This window comes from Rhinocladiella mackenziei, assembly GCF_000835555.1.
Source record: "Rhinocladiella mackenziei CBS 650.93 unplaced genomic scaffold supercont1.5, whole genome shotgun sequence".
Lineage (NCBI taxonomy): Eukaryota > Fungi > Ascomycota > Eurotiomycetes > Chaetothyriales > Herpotrichiellaceae > Rhinocladiella > Rhinocladiella mackenziei.
The window spans coordinates 1,827,174-1,846,805 of record NW_013550600.1 but is presented as its reverse complement, the minus strand read 5'-3'; the positions used below and the strand labels follow the sequence as shown (position 1 = coordinate 1,846,805).

Sequence of the window (19,632 nt, the reverse complement as noted above, 5' to 3'; positions counted from 1 at the left end):
CGCTATGTTAGGCACCACCTCGGATTGATTTTTATTTCCTCCTATACGGTGACCAACAAAAGGAATCCCATGGACAATTCCCAGTTCCGCAACCTCCTCCAAAATGATCGACATTCAAAAGCGCCGGCCAGATCCCCGTCGTCTGGCATTTTCAAAGCACCTGCGCTTGGCTCCAAAACACGAGCTTCGATTCCTATGACACCTCGCTCGGTGATTGGATCTAATGCATCTAAAGAGTTTGTACGGCAGGTTGCCGAACACAAACGAGAACAAGACGGACAGCCTCCAATGAAAAGGTTCAAGTCAAGCGCCGCACCAAAGGGTGCCAAACTCGCCTCTGGATATCAAGACCGCACATTGGCTCGCCGGACCGGTCAAGATGGTGAAGACACAGAAGATGACAAGGAGAAACGGTTAAAGGCTCTAGAAGAGATGTACCAACGACAACAAATTGACGAAGCTACGTTTGAAAGCCTGAAGAGCAACCTTGGTATCGGAGGCAGTATCGATAGCACTCATTTGGTAAAAGGCCTAGACTGGAAGTTGCTTGAAAGAGTCCGACGAGGAGAGGACATTAATAATGACCCTGTGAAGGCCAGAGGGACCACCCCAGAAGCTGCCAAAGTTGACGTGGACGATGAACTGGATCAGGTACTGGACAAAGATGTCCAGACACGGGCTCCGACTTTCAGGAAGGACGAAACTGAGGCACCCATAGACGAACCGTATGAAGGGCAGCCAGTAACACGAGACGAAATCCTACGGCGCTGGAAAGAGGGTCGTGCTGGGATACAAAGGGAAACTCCCCCGGAACCTGCTCTTGGAGACCGCTTTAAAAAGGTGGGCTCCGAGAAATCGAGCAACAAGAGGAAGTTCATAGAGGTTGTGAATGGACGGCGAAGGGAAGTTCTCGTCATCACAAATAAAGACTGGACGAGAAAAAGGAAAACTCGATGGATCGACAAAGGAGGGGATGAAGAATACCGCAAAGAGACACAGCCTCTTGGAATGGAGGTGCCGGCAGAATTTCTAGAGAGGCAAAAAGCAATATCAGCTCAACAAGCAGCCGAGGATGAAGACGACGACATCTTTCAAGGTGTTGCTGAGTACGATCCCCTGGCCGCCATCAACAGTGATTCCGAAGATCCAGATGGTGACGGTGACGGAAAGAAGAAAACGGAAAGGACAACTGCGACGGAGACCAAAGTGGCCCCCGCAAGTGACAAGCCACGAAATTACTTTTCCACGAGTCATCAAACAGACGAGGGCGAGGACCGAATCAATCCCATTTCGAAAGATCCTACACTCCTTGCAGCTATCAAGCGGGCGGCGGGCTTGCGACGGAGTGAAGAGGCAGGTGGAGGGGAGATGGCTGATTCGGATCCCGACCGAGCAGCGAGGCAACAACAATTGCTGGCGCGGCTAAAGGCGCGAGATCGGGCGGACGCAGCAGATATGGACCTTGGATTTGGAGAAAGTCGTCTTGGGGATGAAGATGACGATGAAGATGTTGTTTGGGAAGCTGGTGAAGGCACCACGAAAAAGAGTGGCCGAAAGCGAGGCCCGAAGAAACGCAAGGGTGATAAAGACAACGTCAATGACGTGATGTCTGTTCTAGGGGGACGCAAGAACGAGAAATAAATGTCTTTGCTGATGAGAACATAGTATTTCGTACATCTTCAGCTTAACAGCACCTGCTCCGTCCAGGGTTGAGAAGGATCCCAATATAATATTTCGGTCCAGAGTTTGAAGGCCGGGTCATCAAGGACAGAGCTCCACCACAAAAACGTCTGCATCCGCTGCTTGAAGTCGGCCCAGGTTGGACACCGGACTATCATTCTGTACGTCGACAGCTGTTCGACGTACCACGTTCGATCTGTCGTGTACGTCGCAGCAATCCCGCCCATCAACAGGAGCCAGAGGAGCAGATTTGTATATCTGCCTGTACCGTCATCATGAACCAACGACAGGATAGGGCATAGGCGGCAGCGCAGTCGTCGCGCGAGCCGTGGTTTCACGCCCGCGGCCCAGGGAATCGGCCACAGCACCATGTCGTTATAGACCATGATTGCCAGCCGGCACGCGTCGAAGAGATAGTCTTCCAGCTCGAGGTCCTGGTTCGGCGGCAACTCGACGGGGAGCGAGTAGAGCTTGTGCTGGAGGCAAAGGGCGGCGGAGCTTATCTGCAGCATTCGCTCATGCTTGTCTTTTGTGCTTCTGTGATGGCATTGGTCCAGCCGGACTGTCAGGCTGCATGTCTCGTCGATAACGGCGTGGATTTGGCGGGTGTGCGGCGCCCTCCAGATTCCGTGGAGGCTGCTACCGAGCCGAGTTTGGAGTACGAGTGCTTCGGCGTCCAATTCGTACTCATCCTGCGGTGCTGTTTCCGGTAGGAGAGGGAAGAAAGGCTGGGTGCCTGAGTCAATGGCGGTGCTTACGTCGGCGCTAGCGGTACCTTGAATATGAAAATGCCCCAACTTGAGGGAAGCTGAAACTTACGTTTGCAAACGCCGCGCCAGCCCAGCAGAGACTTTGGATATCCCGCCAATCTCTTGCGTCAACATTCGCCAGGGTTTGACTTTGCACTCCACTGCTTGAAACCGATAGTAGGCCTTTAAATTGTTGGCCGCCACGAGAGGCGATTCCGGATGAATCTGAACGTCCCAATTCTCATAAGGCTCGGCGCCCTGGACGTCGAGGAGCACCACTCTCTGTATGAGGAGCTCCGACGGCGGGCCGCGCAGCGATTCGAGTTCCTGACAGATCAGCTTGATGGCCATGTTTTGATGGATCATGCGGATTCGATTGATGATGTCCAATGAGTCGGGATCCGTCAAGAAATTGAATGCCAGTGTCGCCATGTTGGACACCTGGCAGTGAAATTCGATGGTGCTTTGGACAGCGAGTCTTCGTCGAGAAATCATTTCAGCCTTGACGGCGGCGAGCTCGAGGCCGGGCATGTTCATGGGCCAAAGAATTTCGTATGCTGCGAGAACAAAGTGTCAAGACCAACGGAAGGAAGTGGATGCAAATTTCTTCAAGAAAACCTACCGAAGTCCATGAATTCCAGGGCAATCAGAGGCAAGTTGCGCACAGGGTCCGAGTTGAAGGGATCTCTCTTGTATTGGTTCAGAACGGATCTAAGAGATGCAATTCTGGCCAGAAGGCCAATGATGTACCGTTCAGGCGGCATACTTGGGGTCTGTATGGGTTCTCTTTGCTGGATAGTACGATCCTTGTCATGGCCTTCCCCATGCTCGCGAATGTTTATGGGAAGCCGTAGACCCTTTGTAGCCTTCGGTTTCTTGACCTTCCTCGAATGCGATATCCTGGCCGCATGGGCTCTGATTTTGGCGTTCTGCAGTTCGATGTCTCTTTGTGATGATGCCTTGGGCGGTTGATGTACAAACATAAATCCTCCCATATTGCCCGTATTGTGGAGCCATCCAGCCCAGTCTTCAGAGGCGGCAAGGTATTATACTGCGTACAGGCGAATAAACGAAGCACGCCACTTCATACGATTCTTCTGTATGTGCCATTTGGAGGTTCATCAAATCTTGGCCGCTTGCATTTCGAATATTCTTCTATTCCCAAAGCGGTTTCCCCTCCATTGGTCATGGCCTTTAGTCAGCTTACCTAATTACAGCGTCCTTTGATCACTCCAATAGAATAAAAGAATGGATCGCTCCTAGTCCACGCGGAAAGATAGAGCTAACTGATACAGACCTTTGAGATGCAAGTGATCCGGACCCCTTCTTGCTTACTCTCAATGTGCATACGGAGTGACTCGGCGAGGAGAGACGCACCGGTGCAGTATGTCCGTAGCGGTGGCACCACTCGTAGAGTCATGTTATTACTAAAATATTCTGGGGGTCAGTTCTAAGGGCGTCGGGCGCCGATGCAAGCAAATCAGACTCCTCGGTGGCTGAGACATTGATCGAATGAGGCATTGCGGTCCTTTCATTCTTTCAATGCAAGGTGCTGGATTTTTCACTGGGTCGATATCACCAGTTGTTCACACCTCTGGAGCCCTTATTACAACAGCTGTGCAACACTGATCAACCAAGCCAAATTGACCAGGAGGCTGAGTGGACAAATGGATCCGTACGCCAGAAAATTTTTCACTGCAATACTTTCGCGGACTCCGAAAATGTGCCCCAGATTCAAATCGGTGGAGATGGCCGAGGATGGATGGCAGGACCACAAGGAGTACGTGTGTCGTCCTCCAGGCTCCTTGTACGTACGGTCCACAGGTCGAAGCTGACGTGTCTTAAAACATTTCAACCAGAGCTTTCGGACTCGGGGGAGTGTATCGACTCCATCCACCTGCGCCACCGGCACGGAATAGGAGACCCAAGAACGCCCAAGAATCCAAGACCCAAGGGAAAGGGTGAAAAAAAGAGTAAGACAGAAGCCATGTAACGTATTCTGGGCCCTCGGACTTGCTAGGATCTGTCAAAGCAGTCGTCAGTTTCTTCCTCCACGATCACTCCTATAATCCCTATATCTGTCTTCAACCATAAGCGAGACTATACATCAACCACATCATCCTCCCTCTCAGTCCTTCCATTGGAACGTTCCCCGTGTTCACGGATGACGAAGAATGGGATCGTCAAGCCCCCACACAAGGAGGTGACAAACAAAGTTCGGGTTCCTGACAATAGCGGCCCAAGCTACGCCTATCTCGAACTTTGATAACCAGTCTGGGCAATTCCCCTGCATGGCCCCTCCAGGGCTGTTTGGTTTCAAGTGCTGAGCTGGACGCTGACTGGTTCCAGGGGCACCAGACTGTGAAACGCACTCCGAAAGCTCGCTTATGGTTGGCCTCATTAAGCCTCAGCCAGATGCTGGGCCTTTTCCCCCTTTTGGGCCCAAGGCTACTGACGAAAACTCCACTCCGTGTCTTTGGATGTCTGGCTACGGAGACCTCTTCTTCAACCCGCGACCACGTGGTAGAATTTTCTCTCTGTTTCATACCTGACTGTTACCACACTGTTACCACATAGTTTCCCATGTTGACCGTAGGTTGACCACCAGGTCCAGATTGAAACGACGGCCTGTTTACCCAAAGGAGACGTGTCGTTCCCAGCCTTTCCAACAAGGATCCTCGTCGGACAATCGATTATCATGAAACATGCCAATCCATCTCCTGTTCTGTTCTCAATCCCCCCAATCCTCTCCCTTCTCTGTCCCTGTTATATCTCTGAGGTTCTTGAGGTTTCAATTATTTCTCCTTCTTTTCCTTCCTCCCACACAACCCTTCCTTCTTGCAGGCTCTTGACACGTTTGTGCGACACATTGCACTTCGTCTTTCCTTCTACACGACAAGGCTAGCCCTTGATCCTATTCTCGTTCTCTCACTAGAGCTACGCTCGTGGTCACTCATTCACCAATCAGGTCCTTCATTGACTGAAATCCTGCATGAACACACCCCGGGAGGGCTTATCACACTACCTTCATCCCTGAGCTGCTCGATTATCTCACCATCCCCGCCTACGTCTATCAAAAAATCAGCATGGTTTCCAAAGTCGCATCTATCTTGGCTCTTGCCACTGCTGTCTTAGCTCATCCTCAACGACACCATCGCTTTCACTATGGTACCGGTACCGGAGGGGGCTTTGGCTTTGCTAAGCCTACCGGTGCTACATTCCCCAATGGTACGGCTCAGACCAACGGTACAGACTTCGGTGGTTCCCCTGTTGAGTCTCCCGTCATGCCTGTCAAGACTGTCACAGTCATCCCGATCCCTCTTGAATCGTCTACTGGCGATGCTGCCGACGATTTCTCAAGCTTATCTGTTGCCAACGCATCCGATACCACAGTAACTCCAGCTGGAGGAAGTAGCACCTCTTGTAGTATCAGCACGACTTCCACTATCACCACCACCTCCGTCCAATTCGTCACGGTCACAGCAGGTGCAAATCTTGCCGAGTCAGGAGATTCGGGAGAGAATGTTACCATTCCATCGGGATCTGCCTTATCTTCTGATGCCTCCAGCAGCAGCCCCGAAGATCTCTCTGATTCGACCTCGGTCAGCCTTGTTGGAGGAACCCCTACCGCTGGAGCTTTCTTCGGAAGACCTTCGACCAGAGCCGGGTCGTCTGGACCCGCTTTCCAGCCATCAAGCGTAGTTGAGTCAGCCACGCCGACCACTTTCGCGACCATCGCTGGCTCACCCCCTGCTTCAAGCAGCGATGCCAATGCCACTGCGTCGAGTCCGTCATCACCCTCGAGCTCAACAGCTAGTACAGATGGCTCTACTAGCGGCAAGAGAGGTTTATCTTACAATGATGCTTCCTTGACAAACGCCTTCGCGGGGAAGGGTATCAGCTGGGCATACAACTGGGGATCTGGACCCGATGGCGCCATAGTCTCAGGAGCCGAGTATGTGCCAATGCTGTGGGGCTCCAGCTCGGTTTCAGGATGGTCCAGCGCTGTCCAGTCTGCTATTTCCAGCGGATCCGAGCACGTTCTCTCCTTCAATGAGCCTGATCTATCAAGCCAGTCGAACATCGATCCTTCCACTGCTGCCCAACTCCATATTGAAAATGTTGCTCCTCTATCTGGCCAAGTCTCGATTGGTTCTCCAGCAGTGACCAATGGTGCCGGTTCTAATCCACCAATGGGAACAACCTGGCTGCAGCAATTCTTTGATGCCTGTGCTGGACAGTGCAATATCGACTTTGTTACTTTCCACTGGTACGATTCAGCCAGCAACGTCGACTATTTCAAGTCACATGTGCAGGATGTCATTGACACCGCCGCCAAGAATGGCGTGAGCAAGGTCTGGCTGACTGAATTCGGCGCGTCTGGCTCAGATAGTGATGTCGCGTCGTTCCTGAACGACGTTATCCCATGGCTGGACTCTCAGGCTGCCGTTGAACGCTACGCCTACTTCATGTGCAGCGATGGCCTCCTGGTCAGTGGAAACTCTATCTCGTCTCCAATTGGCGAGGCATATCTGTCATAAAGCGCCAAGCAATGTCGAGTATTCCATCAGGATTCCTATGACTTCATTTACGTTTCAGGAGTCACAAAAGAGCTGGAAATTTCAACGCTTCTATGTCAGGAACCATTCACTGTACAATCTATCATTGATCTTAGGGTCTAGGGTTGGCCTTCAACAGAAGCAAAGGGATACAGTCCTCGGGAACTTTAGCATTTGGGGATTGGAAATTCAGTTAGGATAGTGATATGTTGCGGCAAGAAAGCTCTTTTTCTGCGGCTTCAAAAAGGCCAAAGAGACCTTGACAACTGCAACTACCTGACGAAGAAAGGAATGTGTGTTTTCCATTATGACTGAAACGAAAAAAGAATATGTCAGCATGTTTATGGCAAAGAGGTTCTAGCATTAGCATGTCATGATAAGAAAATGAACATTGAGATTCAATTCAACTAGATAGGCAAATCTCCCCTCTACTCTAGCCTTATGAGAAAGATATGTCTGCCGACACTCCGCCGAGCAATGGCTTACGTAAATTCGTTATGTCCGATCACATTGGTAAAGGTATGATATCCAGTCTCACATATTGTCGTGCGACGACAAGCAAACGCCAGACGTAAAATTCGTTGATTCATTAATTCATTCACTCGTGCTGGTGGACCATATCGATTCCATATCTTCGTCTCCTAACGCCTTCGCCACCTGATCTCGTCTCGCTGAACTTGTAATCCGACCACCAGCCCAGCTGTATCATGTTGTTGCGCATGATGGAGTCTTTCTCACCGTCTCCGCCAGCCCCGGCCACTTCCCTGACTAGTGTGCTGCCCGCAACTAAGCTCGCTGCTCCAGCAATCGTACATGGATTATACGGCACGACTTCCTGCGTCGGATTGAGCAGCACGGCAATCAGGCCACAGATGAACATGATTGCAAGGAAAATCTGTAGTATGAGTTTCGATGTGTTATTTTGGCGAAGCACCGAGGTTGGAATGTTGACGAGTGTTCCGGGCAGGGTTGACTGAATGGGCTCTATGGCTCTTTTGGTGTTTGATGCCGACACCGTTGATTCAGGGATGCGTACTCGCATATTCGTGGAGATGGCTTGCGCCATGTATCGGCGGTAGAAGTTCTGAATACCCTGTCTAACCCGGTTCTGGCTGTCGTCATCAGACTTGCGCATGAGCTCTTGAGGGACAGGGGTACGGCCGAACAGCACGGCCTGGAAGAAGTTGTCCACGGGTGGCTGGCTTGACAGGCTGCTTGAGGAGTATTCAGTCTGATTGAATAGCGAGAGAGACTGGTCCATATGAACCTGCAGTCGATAGGGGAAAGCAGTTGGAGTCGTGCGGCCACTCGAAGTTTGATTGTCCGGTCCACTCGGCAGCAGCATAGACGAAGATTCATTGATGGCTGGTGGGCTTAAAGCGAAGATGCTAAAGTCTTTGGCATTGAGCGTCACTTGGGCGTCGAGCTTCTCAATGACTTGAGAGCATGCCATTGTTGAGACAACCGAGTTCGACATGTTCTGCACATCGATATATCCGTATATGAAGGCAAGAGTTGGACAGCCTGCTGGGTTGTTAGGTTGAGTATATGGAGAAAGCTCGTCAGAGCTCGCTGCAAATGGCCCGGAGTATGGCCCAACATGCAGATCGAGCATTTTGCCAATGAAGCTCTGATTGGTATTACTGGGTAGCTGGAAGAAATATTCGTAATCGAGGGTTGAGAGATTGCCTCCTGGTCCTCCAAACGGACATTGAGCTGGTAATGGAAACGAGGCCTCAATACTGGCTCCGGATGAAAGAATCCGCGAATTATACGATCCAGAAACATTAAACTGATCGTTTCGAAGTATACCGCAAACTAAAGATCCTCGATATGCCGGCATCTGGATTTCTAGTCTGGTATCACTAGAGAGGAACTCGGAGGTGTTCCTATCAGCCTTTAATAGAGGAAAGGCCAAATCTCCATATGTGGAAGAAGGATAGGTCAAATTGGCGGCTTCAATAAGGCTCGCAACAACGGCAGCGGAACTATCGTTCGTCACGGAATTGGTCCAGTCCGGCTGAAACGTGTCGAGGACTTGGAGCTCCGCTGGAGCGGTTATCGTGACTGTATCAATCACGAGAAGACCGGAAACAATAATGGTGAGAAGGCTGCCGAGGAGAGCACCGCTAGTTGACATAATCGCACTCCTGTGTCCATGTTTGAAAGATGCCCACAAAGCAGCGGGGGGTATTTTGCCGACGATGGGGCCGAAGATGCCGGTCTTCTCGGAGCCTTTCCTGGATTTCAGCGCATGATAAGGGGCAAGAAGAGCGATATTGAAGTCCAAAGCGTTGAAAGATGTTGATATCAAGAGCATGGCCAGCGCAGGAAGAAATCTCGTTGATGCTTCTGTCACAAAGTTCCTCGGATCTTGAATGCGAGCTATTCCCAATGTGCGCCTCGACAAATGCTGAAGGATTTCGAGGACGGTGATGAGAGCTGGTGGCAAAGCTAAAATGATTATCATGACGGGACGTCTCAGGAGAAGCGGTTTCCACCAATGAGTGTTCTCAGCCTTAGTCGGGTTCTTGCTCTTCTTTGCACCGATCAGTTCGATGGCAAACCTTAGTTGGCCGTCTGAATCAGCTGATGCAAATGAAACATATTTATACTCGTCGAGCGTTCGATCAAAGTCTTGATCCTCGACAGAGCTCCTGCTGCAGAGAACCTCTTCAAAAGCCGGACTTTCTGCGAGAAGGGTAACCATGCTGCTAATAAGCTCTGGGTCATGAGCCACGACATTCCTCGGTCGATATATAAAGACCAAGACGGATATCACGGGGAGGAGAGCGAAACCAGCGACCATGATCCAAAGAGCAAGCGCTCGAACGTAAAGTCTTTCCTCCATTGTATTTATGTCACCCGCCAGCGGAGTTGTTTGTTGACGTAGGAGATTTTTTACAGCAATTTGAACCGCAACATGATCGAACACTTTTTCTGCGGCCTCCATCATCACATTCGCATCAAGTAAGTTTTCGTAACTGCCGCCGCTGATCTCAGCCATGGTCCTGAACATAGTATCCGGGTATTCCTCTGCAGTTTCACTATCCGCCTTGTTGCCAAACATTAGTGCTGCCGCCGAGTATGCTGATGTGAACATCACACCGAGGTCCTCATCTTTGAATTGTTCCAACGAGCGATTTGATGACACTATTTCAGCTCCCAGAGTGATATTTGTGAGGGTCTGGGTAAAGTCGTACGAGATAGGTCGTTTCTGGATAGTGTAGCTAGGTCTGCACACGATGCTGCTGACCTGTGCAACTTCGGTTGACCAAGTTGAAAACTCGAAGTCAGAAACATCTGCTTCACCAGAATTGTTTGCAACGGGAGTCTGCGAGTATCTCATATCCGTTATGGTCAGAAGCTGCCAGTTGCCAACCGGAGTGGATGTGTTCTGGCCAGAACAGTCGACTCTTTGCATCAAGCCGCTCAGCTGTCGACTGGGACACTTGTACAGTTGAGGGTTGAGTGCGTATATGGGCATCGCTCCGGCTAGAAGCTTGCAAGGCGGGGAGAGTAGATTTATTGTATCGTCTGGATGTTGATCAGTGGTATTAGCTGGCTGGAGGTTTATGGTAACCTCCGCCTTTTCACAATTGAATGAAGGCACAAAGACGTCCACAACCGTGTTAATGGTTGCGTTCGTGCCAGGGACATTGTCTGTCAAGGAGAGAGACTGATAAGCAAAACGGCCTTGGGTTCCTTCAGCGTCAGGTAAACCCTTAGCCATCACTGCGTACGCTGTATAGAATAACGATGAATCAGTAACGCCCAGGTAGGCAGAGGCGTTGTATAATGATCCATCAAAACTGGTGCTAGTGGAAATGTTTGCGTGGGTAGTGAGAGCGGTCCGCAGGTCTGTGAAAAATAGGCCGGTGGATACAAGTGTGATAAGTTTTAGGATAAAGAATGCCAGTATTGTCAAACATATAATCCAGTGACGATTTTTCAAGGACGTCCAGAAGCTGACAATCTGTAGAGGCGATATATAGTCCAGTAATATGGTTGTATTCGATGGAGCATCCCCCCTCTGTAGCACTTGCCATGGCGTAAGGAGTTTGCAAGATTGATCCACTTGTCGCCAGATAGCAACGAAGACTACAAGAATGGCTGTGGGGCCATAAGTCCATGAATAATGATTTGTGGTAATCAGCTTGAACCCATCTTCTCGTACATTGTAGTGCCAAAGCGAGATCAACGCTCCAACGGATAGAGCAAAAATAGCAGATACCCCGCCCAATATATACCAGGAAAGCCACGCCGAGTTCCACATCGAGGATCGGGTGCTCTTAGGAGGTATATCGTTGTTTGTGTGCCTCCCATGTACCTTGTTGGCGGATATCCGGGAGCCGTATTTGCTCGTGTGCCGGTAATTTCCTCTCTTGCTGCCGAGTATATCCAAGGAAAATGGCCCAGAGGAAGAGAAAAGACGTCGGGCCCAGGTTGGTAGTTGAATAGTCATCTTGAATGGAGAGCCGGTTCGGGTGGAGGAAGGATATGTAGTCCTGAGCTTCAGTCGACTATGGCGCAATGCTTTCTGGCGCGCAGTGACTTTCATTATATCCTCGTAGTATGGCGGAGAGGAACATAAGAGACTGCGGCGCTAGATGAGGCTCGACATTTAGACCACGGCCTAATATCAGCCCGGCGCTTACCACTTGTACCTCTTCGCCTGGGTAATCGTAACACGGCCTTGTGGCTGCAGCTGAGCAAAGTGATACTTGTAGCACAGTGCCACAGAGAAGCTAAAGCTTGTGCTGCATACTGTAGAAGCATCTGTGACCCAAAATCCATTATCATTTACATTATCGAAGGAGAGGGACTTCCGCAAAAGTCGGGGACGTCCTAGCGGTTCAGATTGAACATCATCCTCAATTGACCCCTCGTGCATAAACATTTTCGTGCAGTTTCCCTGATCAAGACAAGAACGAAACACGACTTGAGATTGCTAAGAATAGAAGTTCGAGGCGGTTGTCGAAACGGAAAGCAAGCTTGTCGTTGTTTCGAATCGCGATTCCGGCGGAGCATTTGAAACAAAGTGCAGTATTTTCGGTTACAGGACGAGGGCAGCCAGGTCGGTTTCCTCTTGTCTTTATATGCTTCCGCAGCATTCTTGCCGACCATCAAGACCTGAGGGTACATCACTTGTGCTCTCATTGCCGCCCGTGTGAACCCGTCTCCCAAGCTTCTCGAGCTCCGAACCGAGAGATAATGACGTTGTCAGACTCGTGGGCGATATTTTCTCTCAGTGCCTCTCAGAACATCTGGCAATCGAAACATGACATTGGGAGAGGCGAAGTTGGCATCTGCGTTTAGAAGAATTTCGAAGCCACCACCTCACACATGGAAGTATTGCGGCAATTGGGAATCGCTTACCACGACCGTGTCCATTATATGCCATAACGATGAGTTTCCGGTTTTGTTTGTTATTCCTGCAAAGCCTCCTATTGGAAATTCAATCGACATGTTGTTGGACTTGACGATGTCTAATTTCTCTCTTTGAGGTCCCTTCCAGTGCAGAAGGCCTTGTCCTCTGAGGCTGTAATAACGGCACACTTCAGTTCAGGTTCAGAATCATACCATCTCCAAAGAAATACCCACTCAATGCTAGTTTTGGTCGTCAGGCAGTTCATCACATTCGGACGGCTGATCTTGGTGCATAGAGTGTACTTCTTTGGAAAAGATATGATTCTATGTCGTTGATCAGGGATAGAGGTTTGTGATCCATCATGGCATGGTATTTTGGTTCGGGGAGCTTGCCATGTCGAGCTCAATATATCTTGCCTCGACCGGTTGTGTCTTCTGGTCCGAATCTTTTCAAGCTTTTTCTATGCAACTTATGTGTCAGAAGGGCATTGCTGAAAAGAATGCTCTAGATCTTCCGTTCGGAGGAGTTGGAATCACTATTCAAGTTAGCAGATTAAGCGAGAAGGACGTAATGCTACATAAAAGACTACATTCCGCGGCGGGATACGAGAACCGATGTAGGCGACAAACATTCTTGGAATGGGCAACCTCTTGCGCTCGACTTTCGCGATTGAATATTTAAGGCAACAGGACAAATGTAGCGGTGAAGACCACTGCATCCACTCACCTTCTAGAAGAGATCATTAAAGGAGCAACTGGAGAAAATGGAGCTTCGTAAGAGGCCCAATGCTCCGCAGAAATTTGTCCCGCGCGTCGTTAACACGGTGGCTGTTTAGTTCAATTGAGATTCGCCTGTCCACGCTGCCTTGCGTTCAAACGCTCTCAGCATGTTTGGCGCTTTGAATCGTTTCATAGCTCGTCTCGATGCCGATCCAGGCCCACAGCAAGACAATTCAGGCCCCTCAGACACTTCGTACGGTTTCCAGGTCCTTCGAAATGTCAACAAAGATCTGCCTCTAGAACCTTGGTTTGACTTTATTATTGGAATCAATGGACATTTCCTGGTAATGCACTGGATTAATGCGCTATAGACCTGTAGCTGACCGTCTACAGGACTTCCCCGACCCAAATCTCTTTGCCACTGAACTTCGTAATTGCGCGGGCGGGTACTGTTCTCTCGATCTGTGGAGCGCGAAGGTCAGAAGCTATCCTTCCTCTGATGCTATACCTACTGACTCCTGCAGGGCCAGAGAACACATTCCTTGACCGTCACCGTTCCCCCTGCACCACAAACCTTGGGACTGAGTCTCCAACTGGCACCTCTCAATTCAACTCAAAACATCTGGCATGTCCTGACCATCCCTTCACCTCTGTCCCCCGCCCACCAAGCTGGTCTATTGCCACACAGTGACTACATCCTGGGTTCTCCCAGCGGCACATTGAAAGGAGAAGCGGCACTGGGTGAATTGGTGGAAGATCACCTCAACAGAAGTTTGGTTCTTTGGGTGTACAACTCAGAGTTTGACGTCGTCAGAGAGCTCGAACTCGTACCTAGAAGAGGATGGGGCGGAGAAGGAGCATTAGGAGCTGTCCTTGGTTTCGGTGCCCTCCATCGTCTTCCAGTCGGCTTGGGGGAGGAGGTGCAGGCTCCCGGTGAGAATTTATTCGACGCAGACGGAAAGATGGAAGATGGACAACAAGACGGCCCCTCCCATACTTTCCAACCGGCGCCAGCTCAGAGTCTATCTCCACCTCCAATGATGAATCCCAATGCTCCTCCGACTACTTCAATACCAGCCCGGGCACGAAAAGGAAGACATCACAGTGCCCTTTCGCCAAATAATGGCTTTGAGGATATGTTTGCCGAGGGAGCCAAAAAGAGTGCCGAACAAGATCATGCTCCATCGCGGAAAGGAACACCGTTGGCACCTCCACCCAAGACCGGATCTGCATCTCATTCGGCCATCGATGACAAACAAGATCCTCTTGAGCAGGCTGAGGAAGACCTGGGGGAGCCTGGAGAGGCCGAGGAAACTTGAATTGATGTTGATCTCAGGAGAGACATGTCCTCCCCCGTCCCACAAGTTCCCGCAAGACCTGGGTGACGCCGTCGGTGCTCAAGCATTTGAAGGTTCGAGAGATGTTGCTCACTTTCGCTGACCACTCTGGTTCGTGGACCTACGAGGCCACCTCATCCTGCCACCACGCCATGAATTCGTGAATTCTGCTCGACCTCACCTGGGCCATCGCCTTCCCGGTTTCGGTCTTCATCATTCCTTCAAGCTTCAACAGCTTGTCCTCAAAATGTTGGATAGAGTTATCCAACCTCTGGGAGCCCTTAGCACCGCCAAAGGTGAAGCATCGGCCAATTCCAATTGCTCCGATGGCGTCGAGTCGATCGGCATCTTGAACAATTGCCAGTTCTGGGATGATTTCAATGAGGTGTCTTACACGCGGTGGATCCTTCACTTCGGAAGAAAATGATACCCCATTCACCAGCATCTGCATTTGCACCGCATAATCCTCAGACATTCCAGCATCTATAATGGCTCGTTTTAAGGGTGACTCTTTGTTATCTGTGGACATGTATTTCTTGTCTTCGACATCATGAAGCAATGCCCCAAGGATGACGCTAAGGGGATTCAATGCCGGCAGAACTTTGCGTTTTCGGTCCTCTTCCTCTTTCTTGAGGATGACAAGAGCGTTGTTCACCACTCTTTTGACGTGGTCGAAATCGTGAGATGCGTCGAAACGTGGATTGCGGAAATACTCCTCGGTAAAGTCGTGGATCTGCTGGACGATGGATATTTCTTCGTCAGACAGGTTAGGATATGTGGCTGGATGGACGTAATTTCCTGCTGACATGGTGCCCTTGACGGCCGATGGTGAGAGCCGGAAAAGCAATGCAAGAACAAATTTGCGCACGACAAAGGCAATCAGCTCGACTTCACAAAGCTTTCATCCTCCTGACCTTACAGTGCGGTGTTCTCTAGACTGCTGTTCCATGTACTTTGGAAAAATGTCACTATGCACTGCCGCAAAGGCTGTCAAATTCATCGTAATTCTTCGCCAAGCCGGAATGTCGGGAAAGCCCTTTGGAAAGTGGCCCCTTGGGCCAGCCTTGCGAGGCTCGTACGCCTGAGTGGCAACTATCCTCTTGCAAACTGTCCACAATATAATTCGATCGCCACATTTTATGAGTTAAAGATGCACTGGACAGTTACGCAGACATGGGGCTCCGCTCCATCAATAATACCTACGCACATTTCGTTGCAGGAATCTAGGTTTTTGGTCTATCCGCAGTCCGCGGGTGGTTGATCGAGGCTCCACTTCGAGCCTTCTCGAGCACTTCTCAGCCTTGCGCCCAATGAGACAGGCTCGATGTCACAAGGCCCGACAATATTCCCGCGGGTAGTGATCAATGCCACTTCATCCATCATGCTACGACACACAACCAATCTATTACACTGGCACCGTACCCGTACACTGAGAGTTTCTGCCAATATGAGTTCGTCTACCAAAACAGACTTCCTTGTTCCTCCCAAACCATCTCTCTCCTCGAACATTCTACCGTCGACATCAACTCTGAGAGTTCAGATCATCAATACGTAAGTTCAATCGCGTTCCAACTTTCTGGCCATTCACATAACCAGAAATAACATTCCCCTAACCCGACTCTAACACTTGTGATCTTCATAGCATCGCACCTATTACCGCGCCCGTCGCCCCGTTCATGGGCCCTCCACTGCCAGGGCACGACAAAATGATCAGTCCATCACTCTCATTCCTCATCCATCACACTCCAACCAATACACAACTCTCTTAGACCTCAGCCTGCGCAAAGATTAGAAAAACCTTGCACCTACCGCCCTCAACATCCTCTCATCACCAGGCTGGGGCCTCAATGCGGACAAGGACGTCGCGACCATCTTAACCGAATCTAGCATCGACAATGTCGGTTTTTGAGGGACTTTGAACATGCGCCGAGAGCTGAAGCAGAAAGGGGTTTGGGCTAGAATGAAATGAAGTGAACAAAATGAAAGAGAAAAAAAGATGAGTGGTGATGGTATCGGAGATGGTTGGTGTGTTGTATTCATTTGAAACAGTTGAGTTGGAGTGAGCGTTGAATTCAGCTTCCGACATTAAATTTCATCCCGTCCTTTCTCTTCTTCGTCCATTCTTTTCGAGTCGAGTCGAGTCAGGTACAGTGCAGGCCTTGGGAGAAGATCTTCAGATCCACTCATGTCTTGTTATCATATCCAATCACCCCCGACGCTTGAGTCCGGCACATTGATATCTACGCCGATATCTACGCCCATGAAGTCCAGCCACATCCCTCCTCTGAGCGGCGCTATGTTCGAAACGTCGTCCAGTACACCGATTTGGTCAGAAACTAGGCAAAGTCCCCCAGAGGTTTGCCCAGATAACTCGAAGGTGTCAAGTTCTGAAACACCTCTACGGGCGGAACTTGCCTGGTAGTTGCTCCTACTGCGGTGGGGTCTGCTTCCAGGTTATTTGCACATGGAGGCCACGAATTCGAGATATGAGGTGCAGAGTGGGTATAGATTGAGCAGAATTTGATACGTCCGGCATTGCGCCATTGTTTGTCGCCCCTGACTGATGAGCTCCGTTATCTTCACGAGGATCGCATACAAAATCAGCCTCATTGTGGAAAGGTTTCAAATTCCGCCGCCGCCGCCGCCGCTGCTGCTGGACTCTTGCAACAATAAGATTCGAGATATTCAAGCACCACTCTGCTCCGTACTGGCCGTCGGAGAACTCCTGGAAGTCGCGCTTTCACTGTTCAAGCCGTTGATACCCTTCACGACGAAGCAAGTCGTTACTTGAAATCATGTCGAAGACATGGCTGATGCTGGCTGGGTAGGACTTCGTCCGGCCCTCCACGACGGTTCATCTCCCTAAAGACACAATTGGAACATGGTTTCCCACCTCGAGCATCGCAGCGAACTCTCTTCCACCGACAGAGTCCCGGGCATATACGTCTTCCTGCGCCATAATGGGTGGTGCAGAAGACATGCTAGACAGACAGTTGGAAGAGCAGCAGTAGCTGTGACTTCAGAAAATAGTTTAGAGCTTATTAATTAAAAAATGGATGATCCCGGATCTCCTTACGGAACGGTGGGCCCATAGGAATGCTGGGACGTTCCGGCTCTTGGAAAGCAAGTCTACAACAAATCGGTTGGAATGATCCCTTTCGCTGTCACAATTACTCTCTCAAGCCAATTTCTAGAACAGAAAGAGAACTTCCTGGGGGCGTCACCACACTGCGCAATTCTAGTCTGGGGTCAGCTTGGTTGAACAGTGACTTCCAACCCTCTAGATCTCTCTCAGCAGCATTGTAAGTCAGCATCATTTCTGCATCCAAAATCCTGAAATATATCCTGTCAGCTATTTTCTCACTCTGGTTATCCAGGAAGATTTACCTCAGTCGTCGCTCGTCAATCTTGCTGAGGGTACCGGGATCCGGCATGACCGAATCGACGAGAACGAGCCTGCTTTTTGGTCCCATGGCAGATACAAGGTTTTTCAGTATTTTGGCAGCATATTTGTCTGAATAGTCGTGGCAGATGAGTCGCAGGAGATAGACATCGGCACTCTTGATCGGCTGAGGTGTGAAGAAATCATGGACCTCGAACTTGATCTTTTCGGTTTCCTTGCCCTCTGGCTGCCTTCCCTTGGCCTCTGCTATTACTTTTTCGAGATCTTGCACGATGAATCGAAGATCTGGGGCTACTTGAGAAATCGCATAGCTGCAATGCCCATGATTGCCGCCGACATCCACAACCAGGCCTTGACCAATTCCTTTCCAATGAAACCCAGCAATCATGTGGTGGAGATCGAAACCCTCCCCTTCGCCAAAGGCTTTAATGGAGCCGAAAAATCGCTTCATTCTTGCCGGTTGCGTCTCGAAGAATTCGAAGATGGGAAGGCTCGTGCCGTGGGCTACATTCCATGGCGTTTCATTCCTTTCTTGACTTCCTGGAAACTTTTCGAAGGCTTCACAGATTTTTGAGCTCCCAGGGAAGCCTTCCTCAATTATGTATCCCAAGCCATCCCTCTTTGTAGGATGATTGAACAATTTGGAGCCTACCGTATGAGCAACATAACCTTTCCTAGGTTCCCGGAAATAGTTGTAAGTCATTTGCATTCGCAGAATCCTTGTACATCGACCCTCATCCACGCCGGCCTTAGAAGCAAGGTCCTTAAAGCTTATATCGCCTTCGTCGGGTACATATTCCGCGATTCGGAAATGGTAAATGAATTGAAGGCCAGCAGAGTGGAAATGATCACACATGAAGTGGAAGAAATGGTCCACAGGTCCGGTGACAAGTTGCGATAAGAGTTCACATGCCTCTCTCACCTGTTTCCTGGCGTCCAGGATTTCTGGAGGTGGTTTTGGGAAGGGTTCAATCCCTGGAGGTCCAGTACCCGGGAAGAATGGATATGCATCAGGAGATAGCGAGAGTGGCGAAATGGAATTCTTTTGCAGATAGTTCGAAACTGTCTCTGTATTGGCTTTGATTGTTTCTGCGAGAGCAATTATGGAGGGTGTGAGATCAGACATGGCGAGATCGAGTATTGTTGGATGATGACTGTTGATTGAGAGCTAACAGCAAATCTTGACTTAGGAAGACAAATATTAGGATACTAAATATTGCCCCAATCCGTTCTATCTTGCTAGAATCCTGCTTCTGAAAACGTCACATTCAGGCCTTCATCAGCAGAGTAAGCTGAGACTAAGCGAACCCACTTTTTCAAAGGATGTGTGGGGTGGGGGGAGAGGAAGGGGGGGGATTTGAGGCGACCACAATACAGATCCGGGAGTATCGTCTGAGAGTGTGGCCTGAATCATATCGACAGGTAGAAGAGGATATACCGGATGCTTAAGGCGAATGACAACTAGTATCAGTGCCTATTTGTTTAGACTGTGGTGACGAGGAGATCATCCTCGTCCTGTCATAGTTCGTGTATATGCGAGAGGAGCAAAGAATGCGCACCCCGATGCCGGCCGTTGATTGCCAGATTTGAAGCGTCGGAGAGATGCCTCTCCAGGACGGATTCTCCTCGAGTGTGCCGCCCAATTGCGACGCGAATGCTACCTGTCGATCGTCGTTTAGGGATGTGTTGCGGAAGATCCACACTGCGCCGTCACCTCCATCTCTGATCAAGGCGAGAGTATCCAATGGGAGCAAGTGTCTGAAAATGGGACTGATAATGGGCGATGAGAACTGACCAGACATCGACCAGTTCGA

At 50.0% G+C, this 19,632-nt stretch overlaps 7 protein-coding genes across 7 annotated transcripts; 3 read left to right on the top strand and 4 right to left on the bottom strand.

Moving 5' to 3' along the window:
• Nucleotides 1-69: 69 nt before the first annotated feature.
• On the top strand, nt 70-1,641 carry Z518_07153 (uncharacterized protein; the record flags this gene model as incomplete). The annotated part of the gene is made up of 1 exon (XM_013415282.1): nt 70-1,641. One exon carries the CDS (start codon nt 70-72, stop codon nt 1,639-1,641), a length of 1,572 nt encoding a protein of 523 aa, XP_013270736.1.
• A 38-nt stretch (nt 1,642-1,679) lies between these two features.
• Nucleotides 1,680-3,424, bottom strand: Z518_07152 (uncharacterized protein; the record flags this gene model as incomplete). The annotated part of the gene is made up of 3 exons (XM_013415281.1): nt 1,680-2,445; nt 2,500-2,986; nt 3,052-3,424. 3 exons carry the CDS (start codon nt 3,422-3,424, stop codon nt 1,680-1,682), a joined length of 1,626 nt encoding a protein of 541 aa, XP_013270735.1.
• Nucleotides 3,425-5,515: 2,091 nt separating this feature from the next.
• Nucleotides 5,516-6,970, top strand: Z518_07151 (uncharacterized protein; the record flags this gene model as incomplete). Its single annotated transcript, XM_013415280.1, has 1 exon — nt 5,516-6,970. The coding sequence occupies one exon, from the start codon at nt 5,516-5,518 to the stop codon at nt 6,968-6,970; it is 1,455 nt and encodes a 484-aa protein (XP_013270734.1).
• Nucleotides 6,971-7,586: 616 nt separating this feature from the next.
• On the bottom strand, nt 7,587-11,453 carry Z518_07150 (uncharacterized protein; the record flags this gene model as incomplete). The annotated part of the gene is made up of 1 exon (XM_013415279.1): nt 7,587-11,453. One exon carries the CDS (start codon nt 11,451-11,453, stop codon nt 7,587-7,589), a length of 3,867 nt encoding a protein of 1,288 aa, XP_013270733.1.
• A 1,792-nt stretch (nt 11,454-13,245) lies between these two features.
• Nucleotides 13,246-14,397, top strand: Z518_07149 (uncharacterized protein; the record flags this gene model as incomplete). Its single annotated transcript, XM_013415278.1, has 3 exons — nt 13,246-13,422; nt 13,472-13,555; nt 13,603-14,397. The coding sequence occupies 3 exons, from the start codon at nt 13,246-13,248 to the stop codon at nt 14,395-14,397; spliced, it is 1,056 nt and encodes a 351-aa protein (XP_013270732.1).
• A 139-nt stretch (nt 14,398-14,536) lies between these two features.
• Nucleotides 14,537-15,223, bottom strand: Z518_07148 (uncharacterized protein; the record flags this gene model as incomplete). Its single annotated transcript, XM_013415277.1, has 1 exon — nt 14,537-15,223. One exon carries the CDS (start codon nt 15,221-15,223, stop codon nt 14,537-14,539), a length of 687 nt encoding a protein of 228 aa, XP_013270731.1.
• A 2,362-nt stretch (nt 15,224-17,585) lies between these two features.
• Z518_07147 (uncharacterized protein) lies at nt 17,586-18,944 on the bottom strand (the record flags this gene model as incomplete). Its single annotated transcript, XM_013415276.1, has 2 exons — nt 17,586-17,748; nt 17,803-18,944. The coding sequence occupies 2 exons, from the start codon at nt 18,942-18,944 to the stop codon at nt 17,586-17,588; spliced, it is 1,305 nt and encodes a 434-aa protein (XP_013270730.1).
• Nucleotides 18,945-19,632: the final 688 nt, after the last annotated feature.